Genomic DNA, 22553 nt, shown 5'->3' with positions numbered 1-22553 from the left:
TTCTTGAATTATGTCAATACTGGGATAATAATTCTTATAGAAGACTCGTGTTTAATGTCTCATTGACAACAAGATGATCAGAGATGGGGCACAAGCTTGGATAGGAAAGGAAATTTGTTGCATCCTTTAAAAGGAAGTCATGGAAAAATTAAATCTGTAAGGCTGGATGGGGATTTGAATACCCATCCCTTGAATGCCTAGTCAGCTGACTGGACCACTGTACCACTTCACTACGTAAAAAGTGAAGACAATTGTAAAGAGGTTCAGTGGAAAGAAGGGACACGTAAAAAAAAAAAAAAAAAAAAAAAGTTAAAAAGGGATAAAAACCTTAAATCAACAATGACACAAAGTGAATTAAAATAAGAAAAGACGGTAAGCTGAAACATGCTAAATATGAAACCAACATAAAAACGCAAAGGGAGCTGTGGAAAATGGAAAGAACTAAGTCTGCACTGGAGGTTCAGCTCCTACACCAGGAGTTCAAATACAGAGGTGCTGAAAGGATTGCAGGCACCCAATGTGAGTGATGGAACAGATGCCTCCATGACTGCTATTACATTTCACATAATTTTTAGACTGCATAATTTGTTTCTATTTCTTAGAAACTTTTATAATCCTAAAAACTTCTATCTATCATAAAATACACTATACAAACTGTACATGATACAGGTACTTCACAGAAGACTCTTCTTTTAACATACCTGTGTTAGTACATCTTACAGAAGTCCACCGTTCTCACAAATAAGGCTTAGCGGCTGATGATATAAATAAAGAAAACAAACCACCAGGGCTACATAAAAAAAAAAAAAATATTTCAAATGATTTAGTTTCAGCACAACACTTACGACATCTTCGAGAGCACTATAAAACAAAAGAGTACTTTCATTCCTTGGCCTATGTATCGTAGAACTTACGTATACAATGCATCTACAAAGTCTCTCTGCAGTGACGAACTCCTCGTGTCTCACCTTGCAGGGCGTGTAAGGTTGGCAGCACATTCATATCACTGTATAAGCTAGGGGCCACAATTCACTGCTACTGGCTGTAGTTATTTTGAGAGATGGGATTCAACATTATTACAATTAAAACAATTATATTAATTACAATTAAATACAGTGTCCTCATCAATACCACAGTATGTGTTGGAAATATTTTTCTCTTTCTTGAAGGCATAGTTCAACACATCTACATTTATTTGTGAACACCTTTACCAATGTTTCACGAGTAATCGAATGCTGATAGTCTGTTTATTGGTTGGACTAAAAGAGGGGGAAATGGACCAAACTACAAGGTCATCAGTCCCTTGTTCCGAATAAAACAATGCCATTGGGATGCCGATGTGTCCTGGAGTCCACACAAACACCACTGAATGACAGGACCAGTCCAGAGCATAGATGGACTCCTGGATGGATGCTACCAAGGGATGGCGAGGGTAGCATTGGTCGATAGCTTGTAGGTTGATCAAGGAGTCAGTACACAGAAGAAACTATTCCCGAAGGTATGAACGGATATACTGAAGTGCACGAGAGATGGCCACCAGCTCCGCAGTGAATACACTAGAGCCATCAGACAAGGAATGCTTTTCAAAATGGCCTCTGTGGACATAGGCGAAGCCAACCAACAGGTTAGTATGAGCAGTTGCCAGCGGGCTCGTGCGCATAGCTGAATTAGCGTATGAGCAGACGAATCTGCGACCGAGATGTACACCATGGAGGTGTATGTGGATGGATCTGGATGGGAGGTGGTAAAGGGAAGGACTTCAGTTCAGACAGAAGGGATCGCATGAGAACCGCAATCGTTAGCCATGACCTGGGTCGCCAATGCGGGAGATGAACTGCCATGGGTGTAACAAGGAGATGGTAAATCGGATACTCAGGAGAACAACAAATGTGTGCAACGTAAGTGGCGAGCAGTTGTGCAAGTCAGATCCGCAATGGAGGAACTCCGACCTCCCCCAGGACACTGGTTACCGGACTTGTTCTAAAAGCTCCCGTCACTAGGAAAACGCCACAGTGATGCATTAGGTCGAGTACACGCAATGCTAAGCATGCCGCCGAACCATAAACCAGACTCCCATAGCCAATGCGGGACTGAACAAGGGCTTTGTAGAGATGAAGCACAGTAGAGCGATCGGGATCCCAGTTGGGGTTGCTCAGGCAGCGGAGGGCATTGAGGTGCTGCCAGCACTTCTGCTTAATCTGATAAAGGTGAGGTAGCCAAGTCAATCGAGTGTCGAAAACCAGTCTTAAGAATCGATATGTCTCCACTACAGTGAGTGGATCGTCATGAAGGTAAAATTCTTGTTCCGGATGAATGGTACGACACCGACAGAAGTGCATGACACACGACTTAGTGGCCGAAAACTGGAAGCCATGGGCAAGAGCCCATGACTGCCTCTTGTGGATGGCTCCCTGTAGGCGCCGCTCAAACACCGGTACTGGTGGAGCAGTACAAAATGCAAAAGTTGTCTGCATACAGAGAGGGTGAGACGGATGGCCCTACCTGTTGCTAGATCGTTAATGGCCACTAAAAGTAGTGATACACACAATACAGAGTCCTGCGGGACCCCATTCTCCTGGGTATGGGGAGGCACCAACTTGAACACGGAAAGTACGGAGCAACAGGAAATTCTGGATAAATATTGAGAGCGGGGCTTGGAGACTCCACCCGTATAATGTGGCAAGGATATGATGTTGCCAGGTGGTGTCATACGCTTTACATATGATCAAAAAAGACGGCAACAAGGGGTTGGCGTCAGGAAAAGGCTGTTCGGATGGCAGACTCGAGGGACACATGATTATCAGTGGTACAGTGCCCCTAGCGGAAGCCACCCTGACATGGAGCCAGTAGCCACGTGACTCCAGGAACTAACCCAACTGCCGACACACCATATGTTCCAGAAGCTTACAAAGAACGTTGGTGGCTCTGATGGGCCGATAGCTATCCACATGAAGTGGGTTTTTACCAGGTTTACATCTGATCTTCGTCCAGACTTGAGAATGTGTTGTATGGCACCCAATGGTTGACATGTACCTCTCCCAGCCCTCCTGTTTCCATCGATTTATAAGCTTGCGTAAATGGGCACATAGCCGATTAAAGGCTATCAGTTATTCTAGTGAAGGGTGCCACTTATGTCAGTATAAAGCTCACTGGCACTCTGTAATTGCCTCAGCAACTTCCGGCGACCACCAAGGCACAGTCTTTCGCTGGGGGCACCCTAGAGAGCGAGGGATCACATTTTTTGCCTCAGAAACAATTGTGGTAGTCACCTGTTCAACCATCACATCAATGTTACCATGCGGGGGAGAGTCAACAGTGACATTAGAAGTGAAAGTCTGCAGTCCGCCTTGATTAAAGCCCATCTGGGCAGGCATTCGTGGGCCTGATGCCAGGGGCAGTGACAGGAAGATGGGGAAGTGATTACTGCCACAGGTTGTCATGTGCCCTCCAGTGGATAGATGGGGGAAGTATTTTATTTTATTTTATTTTATTTTAGTGCGCACAACATCTGTCATAAGCACCCAGTATAGAACCACAGAATGCTGGGATTGCAAGGGTAAAAAAACCATTGCGAGGTCCAATACAGAAAGGAAGAAAAAACAAATCTAAAACGTCAGGATGTTACGGAAGAGTATCTAAACGACGTCAACAAGATACCAGAGTCACCAGGTAGAAATTAAATCTCTTTTGTCATATTAGTGCTTTTTAAAAAACTTAAAATGTGAGCCACAGTTTGCACGTCAACCACTAAAATGTCCAGCATAGCAGGCGACAGCCTAACCCTGACTCAGAAGTGGCTAAAATAGGGGCAGGGGATCAGGAAATGTATGACTGTTAATGGCTGGCTACAGAAAGGACAGTTGGGTGCAAGGTCACCACTCAACAAGTGGCGGTGACTGAAGCGGCAGTGCTCTATTCGCAACCGAGCTAACGTTACTTCCTCACAGTGAGACGGCCGGGAGGAAGTCGACCAGGCTGTTGGGGGAGTTTTGACTTCTCTGAGTTTGTTCCCATGAAGGGAGCACCAATGGTCATGCCAAAGTGACATGATACACCGACAGAGAAAAGTACAAATATCTTGCGAGGGAACAGGGAAGAGGCGGGCCAACCAAGATGGACTGTGGCCTTCGCTGCAGCAACAGCAGCATCATTCTCAGGCACACCAACATGGCCACCAACCCACATGAATATCACTTGGGTTCCCCTTCAGAGAACAAATGGAGGCTGTCCTGGATCCGTCAAACGAGGGGGTGGGTTGGATCCGGATCATCCAGACTCTGAAGGGCACTGAGGGAGTCAGAGCAGATCACACAGCAAGTGAGCTGGTGTCTCCGGATGTAGCGAACAGCCTGATAGAGGGCAAAAAGCTCTGCGGTAAAAATTGTGCACTGGTCGAGACGCTTGAATTGAAACCTATCATCCCCGACGGAATAAGCACAGCCAACACTGTGGGCGGACCTGGAACCATCAGTGTACAAAAATATGCTATCGGTAAGTTGTGGGCGAAGTTCGAGAAATTTGCAGCGATAGGTCAGCTCGGGAGTAGAATTCTTCGAAAACGAGTTGAGGTGAAAATGAACACAAACCTATGCCTGAAGCCAAGGTGGTGAAGGGCTCTCACCCATTCGGAACGTGTCAGGAAGTGTGAACTGCAGCTGCTGAAGCAGGTGACAAAAGCGGACACCTGGAGGCCTCAGAGAAGAAACATACACCTCATATTGGCGGTCAAGAGTGTAATAAAATAAAAATAAAAAATAAATAAAAAAATAAAATAAAAAAAGAGGTCAAAGGTTGAGTGGCCTGGCATGTAAGAAAGCCGACACACAACCTACTGAGTAGGATGTCCCACCTGTACGACAGTGGTAGTTCACTGGCTTCTGCGTATAGACTCAACTGGGCTACAGAAGGCACCAGTGGTGAGACAGATCCCCAAATGCTGTATTGCATTTAGACAGCGTAAGATAGACAGGCGTGCAGAGGAGTAGACAATGCATCCATAATCCAACTGGGAGTGAACAAGAGATCGATATAGGCAGAGGACAGTCCATCCAGCTCCCCAAGAGGTACCACTCAATACATGAAGGACATTGAGGGACCGGGTGCAGCGTGCAGCCAGGTAGGACACGTGGGGAGACCAACTGAGTTTCCTATTGAATGTAAGCCCTACGAACTTTGTTGCATCCATGAACAGGAGAGCATTTTAACCCAGTTGTAAGGATGGTGGAAGAAACGCCTTGTACCACCAGAAGTTGACGCAAACGGATTTGGTAGCAGAAAGGTGGAAACCATTTGTGACACTCCACGAATAGAGACAGTTCAGACAAGGCTGAGGACAGCATTGCAGGAGATATGTCCGCTGCAATAAATAGCAAAGTCGTCAATGAAAAGAGAGCTGGAAACGCCAGCTGGAAGGCAGTCCAGAATTGGGCTGATGGCTATGGCGAAGAGGACGACACTCAGTACGGAGCCCTGAGGCACCCCGTTCTCCTGTGAAAAGGTGTGGGATAAGGAGGAACCCACACGTACCCAGAAAACTCTGGTCTGTTAAAAATTCACGGATGAAAGTGGGAAGATGACCGCAAAGGCCCCCTGTGTGCATCGTATGTAGAATGCCTGTCCACCAACAGGTATCATAGGCTTTCTCCAAATCAAAGAATATGGCCACTGTTTGTTGCTTCTGCAGAAAATTATTCATGATGAACTTCGACAGGGTGACGAGATGATCAACCACTGAGCGGTGCTTTAGGAACCCACACTGAGCATTAGTGAGAAGATGGTGTGACTCCAGCCACCACACTAATCGACCACTGATCACACGTTCGATCACCTTACAAATGCTGTCAGTGACTGAAATTGCATGATAGCTGGAAGGAAGAGATTTATCTTTACCAGGCTTAGGTAGGGGAACAATAGTAGTTTCACGCCAAAGCAAGGGAAATACACAGTCAGTCCAAATACGGTTGTAGGTATCGAGGAGAAAGCGTTTTCCTGTAAGAGGAAATTTCTGCAGCATTAGAACGTGGATTGTATCGGGATCAGGAGCAGAAGACCTGGATGAGGAGAGGGCAAGGTCGAACTCCCTCATAGTAAAGGGAGTATTGTAGCATTCTTGGTTCAAAGAGAGAAAAGAGATTGCACGAGCCTCCTCCATCTGTTTCCGAGGAAGGAAGGCAGGATGGTAGTGGGTGGAGCTTGAAAACTCCACAGAGAAACGGCCCAAAGTGTTGGAAACATCAACAGGGTCGACTATGATGTTTCCCACCAGAGTCAGACCAGGGATTGGGGAGTGGGTGATAGTCCCGGAAAGCCGGCGCATACCACGCCAAACAAGAGAGGATGGAGCAAAACTGTTGAACGAGCTGTTGAAAGAAACCCAGCAAACTTTCTTGCTTTCCTTAATAGTGCGATAGCACTGCGCACCTAGTTGCTTGTAGCGGATGCAGTTCGTTAACATAGGATGACGGTGCAAGAGACAAAGCGCAAATCGTCGGGCACGAATCACATTGCCGCACTCCACAGTTCACCAAGGGACCGGGACCCGATGGGGAGAAGTAGTAGTACGAGGATAGAGGATTCGGCAGCCGAGAAAATAACGTCCATGAGGTGCTCGACCTATCATCACAGCTGGGAAATGGCCGTTTGTCAAAGACTGCCAAGGAGGAATATAGCCTCCAGTCACCAAGAGAGAATTTCCATTGAGCGGGTCGCTGTGGCAGGATGCAATTGTACAGGCGAGTCGCACAAGGGAAGTGGTCACTCGAGCAAGTGTCGGAAAGAGCATACCACTCGAGACGTCGAGCAAGCTGGGCAGAGCAGATTGAGAGGTCTAAATGGGAATATGTGTGCATGGAATCAGAAACGTGACTTCGCCGGTGTTGACGCACACAAGATTCAGATGATTAAGAAGATCGGCCAAAAGAAAACCTCTCGGGCAGGTGACAGGCGAGCGCCAAAGAGGCTGGTGGGCATTGGTGTCACCGAGGAGCAGAAAGGGTGGGTGAGAAGTCCTGGGCTGCAAATTTATAAATAAACTGCCAAATAACTACCTCAAGTCACACTGAAATGTGTGGCAGCCCCAGTATTTAAGAGGCAGAGGTGGAACTGAGAAAGTAAAGTTTCGACATCTCTGGCTCTGCCAGTAAGCACGGTGTCACCCCACAAGGGATTATGGGCATTAAAATCTCCCAAGAGCAGGAAAGGTTTAGGGAGTTGATCAATCAGTGCAGCTAATACATTCAGGAGTACTGCACCATCTGGAGGAAGATATACATTGCAGTTATTTCATACATCGTCCGTATTCTGACAGCCATAGCTTCCAGAGGGGTTTCCAGGGGCACAGTTTCACTACAGACTGAGTTTAGGACATGAACACAAACTCCACCTGACACACTATTATAGTCACTACGATTCCTTTAATATCCCTTATATCCGCGTAGGGCAGAGGTCCGCACTGCCAGGGCCAGGTTTCCTGGAGGGCAATGCAGCAAGCAGGTGTAAAGCTTAACAGTTGCTGTAGCTCAGCAGTGGTGGAAAAAACCGCCACAATTCCACTGGAGAATGACATTGTGAGACTGGGAAGGCATGGAACATTCAATGAGGCAGTTTACGCCTCAGATTCACCTGCAGCCACCAACTTTTTCTTGAGCAGTCTATATCCATTGTGTCTGAGGGTCCGGAGAGATCCAGGTCCTCAGCAGATGCCAGACTTATGCTTCTCTGGCTCAGAAGTGGGGGACTGGTGTCGCCGATGGTTGGGAGGAGGAGGGGGGGGGAGGGTAGGGGGGGTTGTTGCTCCTGCAGTAGGTGGTGCCTCCCACCATCAAGGGTACAGGTGTAGTCTCCCACTTCTGAGAAGCAACAGGAATTTGAAGAACGGATGGGGTGACAACTGTTCTCGTAGCAGCGGTGTTTGAGGTGGTCACAGCCACAGGATGTAGATGCTCAAATTTCCTCTTAGTCTCAGTGTAGATCAGTCGGTTCAGGGTCTTATATTCCATGATTTTCCTCTCTTTCTGTAAAATCCTGCAGTTTGGTGACCAACTGGTGCACAGCTTGCCGTCAGACTGCAAAAGAAGGTCCATGTGGAATATAATACACTGGACCATACTTAAGCTCTTATGAGGCATGATGGTAACAGAAACATCCCCCAACTTTCCACATGCGAGTAATGCCCGTGACTGGGCAGAGGATGCTGTTTTTACCAAAACTGACCCAGAGCGCATTTTGGACAAGCCCTCCACCTCCCCAAACGTGTCTTCCAAATGCTCCATAAAAAACTGTGGCTTCATGGACATGAAAGATTCCCCATCAACTCTCGTACATACGAGGTACCGGGGTGAATAAGCTTCACTGCCATCCTTAGCCTTGTGTTCCTCCCATGGTGTGGCCAGGGAGGGGAACGACTTGGGGTCATATTTCTTAGCATTGAATTTAGACTTTGCCCGCTTAGAGACTGCTGGCAGCGGACCACCAGAGATGACTTACTATGCTTCACAGCATGTCATCTGCCCTGATGCCACCGACCAGGGGCCCTCCCCATGGGTGCCACACAGCCGCAGCAAAGGCCACCTGCAGGATTGCCATTGCTGGGAGTCCCAAAGCCCCAGAGTGATGGGCATCTACTCCTTGACATACATGGGGGGTTAACGGCACAGGCTTCAGCAGAGCAATTCCAGTGTTGTCAGGGGGCTACAACCAACAGGGTACATGGCGGACCCACCGCATAGGATTGGCCACCAAGCTGGATATGAAGTGCAAAGAAGTCCACGGTCTTCATCAGCACAGAAAGTGACACTGCAAAGTGCATGGTGGAGAGTGCACCCAGGAAGGTGTCCTCGCCCAAGAGATGGAGAGTGAGTGGGATTGCAATGCGACAACAAGGAAGTGGGCTAAAGCTCTCATTGCACGATAGACACGATGCACCATGTACGGTGCCCTTCACCAATTGGCTCGCTCTTTGGGAAAATTTTGAAGAATGGAGGTCACACCCTACAGGGGACCATCACATAAAGGCCAAAACATGTTAGACTCCTTTTAGTCGCCTCTTATGACAGGCAGGAATACCTCAGGCCTATTCTAACCGCCGGACCTGCAGGGGTCTTCTGTTTATTTATTGTCTTTGGGTTATTTTGATATACAAATGCTTTAATTGCACTGCAAAGTAAATGGTCGATTGGAGAGATCTGGTGAGCGTGGGGCCAGAGACTTTTCATAATTACTCTGTCTCCAGAGATTTCATTGTAAGTCATACGAACTGATGTGCTATACAAGCAGTAATGTTGTCTTGGTACAAAAATAAATGATTGATCTCATTTTTGTTTCAGCAGTTCAATAAATGGATAAATTATCTGGGAACAATAGATATTGGAAGTGACGGAAGTATCGAAAAAGATCGGCCCTGTAATACGCACTTGTGTTATGGAAAAACATACACCAATTTCCTCTGCATGCAATGGTATTTCTCTAAAGGTATGTGGATATTCTGATTAATCAAATCAGATATTTGAATGCCTGTCAGTGAAACGATGCCTGATCAGTTAAAAATGTTTGATCTAAAACACCAACTCCATGTCTATATATGAAGGTTGTATTTGTTTCCGTAAGAACGGATACCATTGATGACCGTGCCGTTTCTCTAGAATGAAATGATAATTAAATTGACACCCTAGCTGAAAACAGGCATTGATATACATCATTGGGGACATGTTGAAAATGTGTGACACGACCAGGAGTCGAACCTGGGATCTCCTGCTTACATGGTAGATGCTCTATCCATCTGACCCACCGACGGCACAGAGGAGAGCGTGCCTGCAGGGACTTACCCCTTGCATGCTCCCCATGAGACCCACATTCCCAACATGTCCACACTACTACATTCCTAGTGCGCCTAATAGATGTTTGCCCATCACACTCATACTCGTGGCAGATTAATCTAGCAAGTCGCGTACGAGTTGGGGCACAGCATGTGCGTTTGTACAAGAAGGTCAATGGCCATTAATATAATTAGTTAAAATATGGCTACCCGGCCACTGACCACCTTGTGCGAACGCACACGCTAGGCTCCAAATCGTACAGGACTTGCTACATTAATCTGCCGCGAGTAATGAGTGTGGTGGGCAAACATTTATTAGGTGCACTACGAATGTAGTAGTGTGGACATGTTGGGAATGTGGGTCTCATGGGGAGCGTGCAAGGGTTATCCTCTGTGTCCTCAGTGGCTCAGATGGATAGAGCGTCTGCCTTGTAAGCAGGAGATTCCGGGTTCGAGTCCTGATCGGGGCACACATTTTCAACATGTCCCCAATGATGTGTATCAATGCCTGTTTGCAACTAGGGTGTCGATTTAATCATCATTTAACTCCATGTCTGTTGACAAATTGCTGAAGCCATTCATGATACTCAATTCATTCCACACTGTCCATACATAGTAACTGTTGCACAGCATAATTTCATATGGGTACATCCCCAGTTCTTAGGTTACAGCCTTATGTGCTGTCATACAAGAGACTTTAGCCTGCTGCCATAATCTCCTCACTGATTTTGTTGGACTCTGCAACATGACATGATATCTGAAATGTGGTCAAGCCTCCATTCTCTAAAACTGTAGGCCTACCAGTTCATGGTCTATCACGAATTGAATCTGTTGTCTGGAATTTGTGAATTAAACCATGTACAGTGTCATGAGGTGTACCCGTGGTCTAGGGGTAGCGTCTTTGATTCATAATCAAAACGTCTTCGGTCCCGGGTTCAATCCCCGCCACTGCCTAAATTTTGATAAATAATCAGCATTGGCGGCCGAAGACTTCCGGCATAAGAAGTCAGCCTCATTCTGCCAACGGCCTTGTCAAAGAGGGCGGAGGAGCGGATAGAGGTTCACGGCACTCTCTTGTCCTAGGGGTGGGAAATTGCCCCTAAAGGCGGAAGAATCAGCAATGATCAACGACATGAGGATGCGGAAGGCAATGGAAACCACTGCATTAAAGACACGTAACGTGTATCCACAGGACATGTGGCCTGTAATTGAAGAAGTGTCATGATGATCTCTCCATTAGCAAAAGATTCCGGAATAGTCCCCCATTCGGATCTCCGGGAGGGGACTGCCAAGGGGGAGGTTACCATGAGAAAAAGATTGAATAATCAACGAAAGGATAATGTTCTACAAGTCGGGGTGTGGAATGTCAGAAGCTTGAACGTGGTAGGGAAACTAGAAAATCTGAAAAGGGAAATGCAAAGGCTCAATCTAGATATAGTAGGGGTAAGTGAAGTGAAGTGGAAGGAAGACAAGGATTTCTGGTCAGATGAGTATCAGGTAATATCAACAGCAGCAGAAAATGGTATAACAGGTGTAGGATTCGTTATGAATAGGAAGGTAGGGCAGAGGGTGTGTTACTGTGAACAGTTCAGTGACCGGGTTGTTCTAATCAGAATCGACAGCAGACCAACACCGACAATGATAGTTCAGGTATACATGCCGACGTCGCAAGATGAAGATGAACAGATAGAGAAAGAGTATGAGGATATTGAAAAGGGTAATGCAGTACGTAAAGGGGGACGATAATCTAATAGTCATGAGCAACTGGAATGCAGTTGTAGGGGAAGGAGTAGAAGAAAAGGTTACAGGAGAATATGGGCTTGGGACAAGGAATGAAAGAGGAGAAAGACTAATTGAGTTCTGTAACAAGTTTCAGCTAGTAATAGCGAATACCCTGTTCAAGAATCACAAGGAGGAGGTATACTTGGAAAAGGCCAGGAGATACGGGAAGATTTCAATTAGATTACATCATGGTCAGACAGAGATTCCGAAATCAGATACTGGATTGTAAGGCGTACCCAGGAGCAGATATAGACTCAGATCACAATATAGTAGTGATGAAGAGTAGGCTGAAGTTCAAGACATTAGTCAGGAAGAATCAATACGCAAAGAAGTGGGATACGGAAGTACTAAGGAATGACGAGATACGTTTGAAGTTCTCTTAACGCTATAGATACAGCAATAAGGAATAGCGCAGTAGGCAGTACAGTTGAAGAGGAATGGACAGCTCTAAAAAGGGCCATCACAGAAGTTGGAAAGGAAAACATAGGTACAAAGAAGGTAGCTGCGAAGAAACCATGGGTAACAGAAGAAATACTTCAGTTGATTGATGAAAGGAGGAAGTACAAACATGTTCTGGGAAAATCAGGAATACAGAAATAAAAGTCGGTGAGGAATGAAATAAATAGGAAGTGTAGGGAAGCTAAGACGAAATGGCTGCAGGAAAAATGTGAAGAAATCGAAAAAGATATGATTGTCGGAAGGACAGACTCAGCATACAGGAAAGTCAAAACAACCTTTGGTGACATTAAAAGCAATGGTGGTAACATTAAGAGTGCAACGGGAATTCCACTGTTAAATGCAGAGGAGAGAGCAGATAGGTGGAAAGAATACATTGAAAGCCTCTATGAGGGTGAAGATTTGTCTGATGTGATAGAAGAAGAAACAGGAGTCGATTTAGAAGAGATAGGGGATCCAGTATTAAAGTCGGAATTTAAAAGAGCTTTGGAGGACTTACGGTCAAATAAGGCAGAAGGGATAGATAACATTCTATCAGAATTTCTAAAATCATTGGGGGAAGTGGCAACAAAACGACTATTCACGTTGGTATGTAGAATATATGAGTCTGGCGACATACCATCTGACTTTCGGAAAAGCATCATCCACACAATTCCGAAGACAGCAAGACCTGACAAGTGCGAGAATTATCGCACAATCAGCTTAACAGCTCATGCATCGAAGCTGCTTACAAGAATAATATACAGAAGAATGGAAAAGAAAATTGAGAATGCGCTAGGTGACTATCAGTTTGGCTTTAGGAAAAGTAAAGGGACGAGAGAGGCAATTCTGATGTTATGGCTAATAATGGAAGCAAGGCTAAAGAAAAATCAAGACACTTTCATAGGATTTGTCGACCTGGAAAAAGCGTTCGACAATATAAAATGGTGCAAGCTGTTCGAGATTCTGAAAAAAGTAGGGGTAAGCTATAGGGAGAGACGGGTCATATACAATATGTACAACAACCAAGTGGGAATAATAAGAGTGGATGATCAAGAACAAAGTGCTCGTATTAAGAAGGGTGTAAGACAAGGCTGTAGCCTTTCGCCCCTACTCTTCAATCTGTACATCGAGGAAGCAATGATGGAAATAAAAGAAAGGTTCAGGAGTGGAATTAAAATACAAGGTGAAAGGATATCAATGATACGATTCACTGATGACATTGCTATCCTGAGTGAAAGTGAAGAAGAATTAAATGATCTGCTGAACGGAATGAACAGTCTAATGAGTACACAGTATTGTTTGAGAGTAAATCGGAGAAAGACGAAGGTAATGAGAAGTAGTAGAAATGAGAACAGCGAGAAACTTAACATCAGGATTGATGGTCACGAAGTCAATGAAGTTAAGGAATTCTGCTACCTAGGCAGTAAAATAACCAATGACGGAAGGAGCAAGGAGGACATCAAATGCAGACTCGCTATGGCAAAAAAGGCATTTCTGGCCAAGAGAAGTCTACTAATATCAAATACCGGCCTTAATTTGAGGAAGAAATTTCTGAGGATGTACGCCTGGAGTACAGCATTGTATGGTAGTGAAACATGGACTTTGGGAAAACTGGAACAGAAGAGAATCGAAGCATTTGAGATGTGGTGCTATAGACGAATGTTGAAAATTAAGTGGACTGATAAGGTAAGGAATGAGGAGGTTCTACATATAATCGGAGAGGAGAGGAAAGGAATATGTGGAAAACACTGATAAGGAGAAGGGACAGGATGGTAGGACATCTGCTAAGACATGAGGGAATGACTTCCATGGTACTAGAGGAAGCTGTAGAGGGCAAAGACTGTAGAGGAAGACAGATTGGAATACGTCAAGTAAATATTTGAGGACGTAGGTTGCAAGTGCTACTCTGAGATGAAGAGGTTAGATTGTTGCCTTACATGCTCCATAAAGTTTCCTCCTGCACAGAAAACCTCTTCCACTACAAACTCTCTCTCTGAAGTAGTACCATTCTCAGTACACCAACTTACACAAGAACTAGACAATAACAGAACTAACAGCTGCAATGTCCACATAACACTACTACCCCTATCCTACCACTGTATGTCCACTGATGCCACAGAACATTTGCAGGCGAGACTTGAATGTGCTTCCAACCTCACATGCCCTGTGATGAGATGCAGGTGAGGCTCACTGCTGGAGAGAGGCTTTGCACATGCATCGTACTAGCTGTTGGGGATTGCATACATCAGGAGTGGTCACAGTGGTGACATGCTGTAGGGTTTATACTCCTGATATATGCAATCCATGACTTGTAGTAATTAAATGGGTTCTACGATATGTGGCCCAAGGAATGAAAGAACTGTTTTGGTTTGTAGTGGACTTAAAGATGGTTAAGTGCTGTGCTGAAACTAGTCGTTGGAAATAAATTTCTTTGATAAGGCATTGACGGTTTGTTTCCTTTATTTACCTGTGCTGGTGGTGGAATTAAAATATTATGTCTAAGGCGTTGGTGAAGTGGTTAGGTTCTGCAATAAACTTGCTCCTATTTAGGTCTATTATGAAATATGTTAGCAGTGTACCAAGCTTATATGGGCAACTACAAACCACCCACGAAGGTGCTAAGCATATTTACGTCAATCACGAGACATGGAAGCATGTTACCAGTTTTCGACGGGCAACAGGATACTGGCCAAGAAAATGCTGAGCATATGGAGCATTATTAATCTCACTTGGAACTGTTAATGAGTAAAAGTTTCACTTGGAGCTAATCAACAGCGTAGTAATGTGTTAAAAAGTGACAATTAAACTAACATTTCACATGATGCCAATGATTAGGTTGAATGTACAAGGTGATGCACAAGACTAGAGAGCAGCTGTCAGAAGTGAGATACTCAACAGTAATGGTGTTCCTAAGAAATTGTTTTTGTCAGTACAAATTCTGCAAGTACTAGTCTGTAGATATTTCTATTGTGTGGAACAGGATACGGCAATGTAAGCCAATGTGCCTACTGAGAAAACAACTAAATTTCTAACATTTGCTTTATGAGAAGCACAAGAAAACAAACATTGTTAAGGATACATTACAAATCAAATTTGAGCTCTTACATACAATCTCTGTAATGCAGAGACAAGGTGCTCCTGCATGCTCTTATTTAAATTGCTGCTGAGGCAAGTTTGGAAGGTTAGGAATAGAAGGAAAGATGGAGTGGTGATAAACTACATTTGACAATCCATATAAATTCAGGTACCTTGACACAGATGTTTTTGAAGGTAACACGTGTCACAATTCAAGACAAAGTAAGAAACTCATAATTTTTTGTTTTGTTTAAATATAATTCCTAGCCCAACATACAGACCCGAGAAAATGCCTCAAATACCATTGTGCACATTCAGTTTTTGGGAAAAATTTTAAAAGGCCTGGAATGGCTGCAAATATTTTGTGTATTTTTTTTTTTAATTTGAAAGATGATTGCTTTATGATTAAAATGATATTCTTGATTTGGAAATGTGTGTCCAAGTTCTCTTGATGTAGCTTTCTGATTCTTTTTTTTTAAATAAATTTTGTTCTTAAGTAGGCCCTATACCAATCTCATTCCTCATTTCTTTCTTTTTTCTGTTAATCAATACCATATGGCACTACATTCCCTCAAAAGGAGACCTATCACTTTTCAGTTTAACAAGTTTTATAGATAATGTTCATTTTTTTACGGAAATATGGAAACATCCGATCCCGCCCGTCTGCTTTGTCCCATGACGTCACAAATATGGCGGAAATAAAAACAAACACACACACTTTCCACAAGAAGCCTAATGACACTAACGGGACAAGCGTGGGAAATGGGTGTTTTGGGTGGGGGGGGGGCAAACTAAATATAAACAAATGTAGACGCCTTGCGTAGCTACAACGTGTAAGTGAAGACAGCCATGCATGAATACCCACCCACCTCCCCTGGGGTCGTAACTCCTGCAACCCATAGAAGATAAAGATGCTTCAGTAGCTGATTAGTGTTTTTGTCTTAAAAAAAAAAATCTCACGGGATAGAACTAACAGATCAGAAAGATAAATATAATAAACTAAAACAGAAATTGGAGGAAACAGATAATTAAAATAAGTAATAAGTGTATTTAAATTTTAAAAAAAATCTCACGAGATAGAACGAACAGATCAGAAAAGTAAATAAAATAACATAGAACAGAACTGGAGACAGCCACACTCAAACCAAACTCCGCGCCGTCATGACGTCACACACGACAACACCCTTACGTCACGGGTCAAAGCCGACGCGTGGGATCGGACGCTTCTGTCGACCCTTTTTTACTTCAGTAGCTAATTTCTTTGTTATAGTTATTTATCGCTAACTTCCTTATTGTAGGGTCTTATAGAAAATCTTGAGATGCTCCAGATGAACTCAACAAATGGTCAAGATGACCTAATCAAGAAGTTCATTTCAATATGGCCAGATCTTTTAAGTATATAGGTCAGGCTGAAAGGTGACAGTATGTATGTGATTTGGTGTAGCCAATAAATGTGATGTCACAGTAACAATTTTTATTTATTTATTATTATTATTAGGCCTATTATTATTATTATTATTTAACAAATATGGATTTCAGTAAGTGGTTTACATCTGCAATTTTGTTGTCAACGACCAGAGCTGTCTAGCAATACTGGTAGGTTCACGTTTCAGAGAGACAAACATTTCAGGTGCCAAATGTTGTAAAACAACTCCATGAGAAAAACCTAGAGCTCACCCCTCTTTAGCATGGTCCAAATATTTCACCACCTGCATCATCTCACCCAGTGAAAGTCATTAGGATACTTCAGGCAAAAACATTTTTAACATACAGTAATTTTTTACTATCAGAACAACATTAATTTGTATCTTAGAAGTCATTTCCTGTCTGTTAGCAATTGGGTTATAAATACTTGTAATATAAGCTGTATACAGTATTATAGTACTAGAAATTAGTTCAAATTCACACTATGGAGTTGACAATTCTATATCAAAAAGCATAATGGTTCTTTGACAGTGAGTGTTCAGCAACAAACACCATGCATTAAGTATGGTGAGAAAAATGACTTTATACAACATACTTAAAAAAGCATAAATATGATAACTTACACTGCAACATTGGGGTATCCGTCACACCAACTGTGATTCTTTTAGTGCAATGTAGCACAGCCTCGCTAAGAATGATGCGGTGTCCCAGGTGCAGTCGGTCAAAGGTTCCTCCAAGAACAACATTATCATACACCTTTAATGTCTTATTATTCATAATATTATGCTGTGATGTTTTAACGTAGAAATTATCTCTTGGGCTCTCAACCTCTTCGTCTTCTTTATCATTTGTGCTCGCATCGTTTAAAGTAACTATTTCACATGATTGTGTTACATTTGATAAACAGGATTTCACAAATCGATGCACTTCATCATTATTATATGTACGGTCAAAAAATACAACTTCGATTTTTTTTCTTGTACTTATACTGGACAACAATGGATCTCTGAACGCAGAAAGAAGCACTCTCACATCCAAATTATGGTTTGAAACAGCTGTCTGTGAATATAATTTTATAACTGTTTGACTGTGGTGGGGTGGCGTCAAAAAGGTTTCATTTTTCTGCGAGCTACTTGGAACCAGGTTGCTACGGCTGGGCGTGAACTGCACATAAAGTGTATTCTGCACGTGTTTTTGAATAACTGGTAAAAATCGTCTGATCCTACTTGGATTGCTTACCACAAACAAGCCAGTTTTACCCATTTTCCACGGAACTTAACAGCAACACAAAAGCATTACTGTATACAGTTTAGCACCAAACTACAAAATCGAATAACTCAACTCTGTCGCTAGCCTTCACTTAGTGAGATTGACTACGAAATAAATAAATACTACTCTGCTGCTTTGTCATTTTAGTCAGAGAAAATTTTGTATCCACTTTTATTTCTAAGATTAACTATCTCTCTTTGTTATCTTTGAATTATTACACAGTACACACATACATCACGCAACATGTACTACTCATTTGTTTAAGCGGACGATTTAAAACGCGTCCCAATGCTGATACAGAAAAATTGAATTTAATGGCTTTTCAGAAGTATATAGAAGCAAATGTTGACAGCTTATTTAACTACGCAAATTTCGTTGATGTGGGAATGAAGGCTGATTTTCGGTATGTCTACTTTGCGATGTTAGACACATCCTATTACGTATGTTTCGTTTCGAAAGAAATCACAAACATGTGAATTGATGAAGAACTAGATAGATGGTAGTTGAACAATAGGCATTTTGAAAATATTATCACTTGACGCCAATTTTCAGTTTTCTGACATTGTGTGTTTGAACAGTAACATAATAAATAATAATAACAATAATTTTATTGTCATTAGGCCATTATAGTAAGAGACAACGTCAAACACGCAATATAATAGAGCTGATAATGAAAAGAAACAACAGGCTAGTTATTAACATTGCAGTTTTATGTTACAGTTGGTCAATTTCTTTAAATCGTGGAGTGGGTGGGCTAAGAAACAGTCATTGAGTTTTTGTTTGAACGCTTGTTCTGGTAAATCTTGTACAGTTTGTGGACTCTTATTAAATAATTTGTGCTGCATAAGTTAACAACCATTAACTGATTAATACAGTCTATAGTATAGAGAATAAATGCATCTATTGCTTCTTGTGTTGTAACAGTGTATGTTTTCTTTGCATTTTGCTGCTGGTAAGTTCTTCTTTGCGTAAATTAGAACATAGTATTTGTACAAGTTTATTAGTCGAGAGCTTTTGTTCACAAAACAAAAGTTTACAGTGTGCCTTGTATACAGAACCAATAATTATGATACTGTAATAGCAATATTAAAATCACATGCACAGAACTAGAGCTACCCCATAAAATAGTACCATATAATTTTATACTTTGGAAAAATTAATATTAGGATATCCTGACACACATTTAAGGTACACAATCCATAAGTCATCATATCATATAAATTACTCGTGATATCTTATCACTAAGTTACTGTACATGTTGTTCTCAAGACAATTTATCATCTAAATATACTACAAAAACGTAATGTAACTTGGATCATCCGATGAAAGCTTGTCTTTTAGACTAAAACCATCTGCTGTGTTTTGTTTTCATTCAGCAAGAATACATTTGCTTGATCACTTTTCTTCCCAACACAAGTTTTAAGACTACTAAAATCATCACTAATAAAATCAAGACTACGAATATCATCTGTGACGAAAATAGTATATGCATACAGCACTGTACTGTATTTGATAAATGATGGCAGGTCATTAATCATTATCAGGAACAACAAAGGGCCCAGTACAGATCCCTGTGAACACCTGACTTAACTTGTTCAGTACTGGACATTTCTTTGCCAAAACTGACAACTTGCTTACAGTACTGTAGATAAAATTTTAATGGTATAAGGCTGCCATTTCTAATTCCATAGAAGCCCATTTTGTCTTGTAGTTATGTGTGACCTACATGGTCAGAGGCATTGCTTAGCTCACAAGAAGTGACCTGAGCAAAGATTTTGTGCTCAAAGACTTGAAGTATGTATTTGACTACAGAGTCTGCAACATCAGCCCTTGCCAAGTTTTTCCTAAAGCCATAATGTGATCCACTAATTATTCCTGGATTTTCAAAGTAATTGTATAACTCTTGGTAAATAATACATTCAAATACTTTAGAGAAAACTGTGACTATGGAAATCGGCCTGTAAATTGAAGCAAGTCTTTATCTCCCTTTTTATATACTGGAAATACCCTAGAAATTTTAAGCACATTAGGAAAATATCCCTCAGATATACTCTTGTTTACACAATATATTTAATGGTATACAGTAAAAATGATTACTTTCTGTAGCTTGTTGCAACATATGTCATACACATCTACATTGTCACATGTTTTTTAGTGTTTTACTATTCTTAGAATGAAACTAGTTGAGGCCTAGGAGAACATAAAGTTATTCGTATTTGTTGATGATGTACAATAAATTTTTGAAAGTAACTCTAATGAACTGATACCAGGTTTGATAATACATTTACTACTTATTCAACTGAATCAAAAACAAAATCATTGATTTTTTGAGTACATATATTAAATTTTTCTTTCTTATGCTTGTAGTTTCCATGCAGCTTTGCACTTATTGGTGGAACTGTTAATACTGCAGCAACTGTACACTTTTTTGGCTTTCACAATGCCTTTTTTAATACTTATTCCTGCATGTGACATAGGCTGATCTGGCGTGATCAGAGTTCAAACTATTAAATGTATTGTACAACAACATAACTTGATTTTTCAAATTTGTCAGGTGTTTAGTACAACATGGATTCTCATTGTTTGGAACTGCAATTTTGAAGCCTTTGTCAGTTATTTTTCATTTCTTTATGGGAATATTGTCATCAAATTGTATAAAAATGCTTTAAAAAACCTAGCAAATATTATTTCTGCTAACAAATCATTACTTAAAGTGTATTGCATGTCACCATAACATGGGCCAAACCACCCTCTGTCAGCAAGAGTTACACAGGCTGATAATTTTTTTATTGGTGACAGGTCTGGCGATGACAGCTTTTGGGACAGGCCTAGCTATATTAGTCTTATCAAGAGGGGTCATAATTCTATAATTTAAAGATATGGAATTATGATCATAAAATGGAAAGACTGTCACATCACATGATTTTTCTGTAGTTTTTTGAAACTGATGAAAATGAAAGAAGGTTGTATGCATAAGAGAGACCAGGAGAGACATGCAAATTATATAATAATGAGACAAAGTTTTAGAAACCAATTTTTAAACTCCAAAACATTTTTAGGAACAGTTGTGGACTCTGCAAGAGAATACCAAGAGTGTGTTATCTCATCTGGAGACTGACAGATGTAGTCACTGATGAGTATCTAAAGGTGGTATATTTTGGCCTGTTTCAATCACACATTTCCTACGGCATATTGTTATGGGGACATTCTTGCTTTGTCCATGAAATTCTGAAAATTAAAAAAAAAGTAATCAGAATAATGAGGAAAGTTAAGCCCTGGGAAACACTGCCGCCCCCTCTTTTTCAAAGACATGATATTAACTGTTATGAATCTATACATCCATACAGCACTGCTTTATGTCAAAAGCAACTTAAATGAGTTCGAGAACAAAGAGAACATACATCCCCACAACACCAGAGGCAAACTGGACTTCGACATACCAAGACACAGGCTCACTAAGACTGCAAACTCACACAAAATAATGAGTTTAAAACTCTTCAATAAACTTCCAGCATATGCTCGGTCACTGACCAGTAACATTTTCAAACGTAAGATTTATGACTGGTTACTCAAACACCCATTTTATAAGATAACAAAATATTTTGAAATAATCATTGATATTAGTTTTTAAGAATATTCCTAAAAGAAGTGGAATTAAATTGTAAAAACTTCACTGTAAAGTTATTGTTAATTGTATATTTAATGTTCAGACCTATTCCACTGGAAGTGGTCAATGGTGAATAAACTGAATACTGAAACTGAATACTGAATACTGACCATGATTTACTGTTTGTGAACTACAGATTAAAACTGAAAAAAATTGTAGAAAGATAGTTTTGTAATGGTAACTTATGCATGAGCTAATGGGGGCTTGCCCTGGTTTATTTGCAGCAAGGGACATGTAAGTATGATCCTCAAAAACAGTGCTTACTAACTTAAATCTGTATTTCAAAGCATGTCCAGTGCATGCTATATTGAAGTTCTGTCTATGACAGACAGTCTGGTGGTAAACAGAACAAATAGGAAACTGAAAGATGGGACATGGATAAGTTGAAAGAACAAGATGTTATGGAGAGTTTCAAGTGACACATTAGGCTACTATTGACTGAAACAGGGGCAGGAATACAACAGAAGACAAATAGAGGAAAGGACAAGTCCCAGTAGAAATCCTCGGATAACATTTGACAATGTATGTAATTGACAAGGTAAGGAAATATAAAAACGCAGCTGATGAAGCAGACAAAATAGAATACAGAAGTGTAAAAAATGAGATTAACTGATATTGCAAAATGGCAAAGTAGGAATAGCTAGAGGGTAACTGTGAAATTGCAAAAACACGCATGACTATGAAAGATACTAGATATGGGAAAATTAAGGGGTCCTTTGTAGACAAGAAGAGCATCTGTAAGAATGTCAAGAGCTAAGGTGGCAAGCCAGTAGTATATAAGTAATAAAAGGCCGGTTGGTACGAGCAATGTACAGGAGGCTACTCCATTTTAAGAAACTTATATGGAAAGGGAAAAGGCTAAGACGAGATGGGAGAAGTATTATTATTATCTTTACTTTCTCAGACGTTAAGTCTGGTTAGGAATGGAGTGACGCGGACCTTTATCAAGCGTCACTTCCTTTTTGCTGTACGGTATATGTTATATTGCATTTAGGAACTTTCGGGTAATTGAACATGTATCAATAATTACGGATTTCTGTAATTGTATATATATGTTTGGATGTAGCCGTATTGCATTGATGTATT

At 41.6% G+C, this 22553-nt stretch overlaps 2 protein-coding genes across 2 annotated transcripts in view; one reads left to right on the top strand and one right to left on the bottom strand.

Moving 5' to 3' along the window:
- LOC126252068 (bifunctional coenzyme A synthase) overlaps positions 1 to 17990 on the bottom strand; it is a 120723-nt gene extending 102733 nt beyond the window's left edge. The window contains exon 1 of the mRNA XM_049952914.1: positions 17155 to 17990. Coding sequence (XP_049808871.1) covers positions 17155 to 17794 — 640 coding nt within the window. The 5' untranslated portion in view covers positions 17795 to 17990. The remainder of the gene's footprint in view (positions 1 to 17154) is intronic.
- Positions 17991 to 18120: 130 nt separating this feature from the next.
- LOC126251728 (ankyrin-1-like) overlaps positions 18121 to 22553 on the top strand; it is a 165477-nt gene continuing 161044 nt past the window's right edge. Inside the window, exon 1 of the mRNA XM_049952332.1 lies at positions 18121 to 18203. The gene's annotated coding sequence lies outside the window, so the exon portion shown is untranslated. The remainder of the gene's footprint in view (positions 18204 to 22553) is intronic.

This window comes from Schistocerca nitens, chromosome 4 (genome assembly GCF_023898315.1).
Source record: "Schistocerca nitens isolate TAMUIC-IGC-003100 chromosome 4, iqSchNite1.1, whole genome shotgun sequence".
Lineage (NCBI taxonomy): Eukaryota > Metazoa > Arthropoda > Insecta > Orthoptera > Acrididae > Schistocerca > Schistocerca nitens.
Note: the sequence above shows the minus strand (reverse complement) of the source record. Positions and strands in the feature narration are given on the sequence as shown.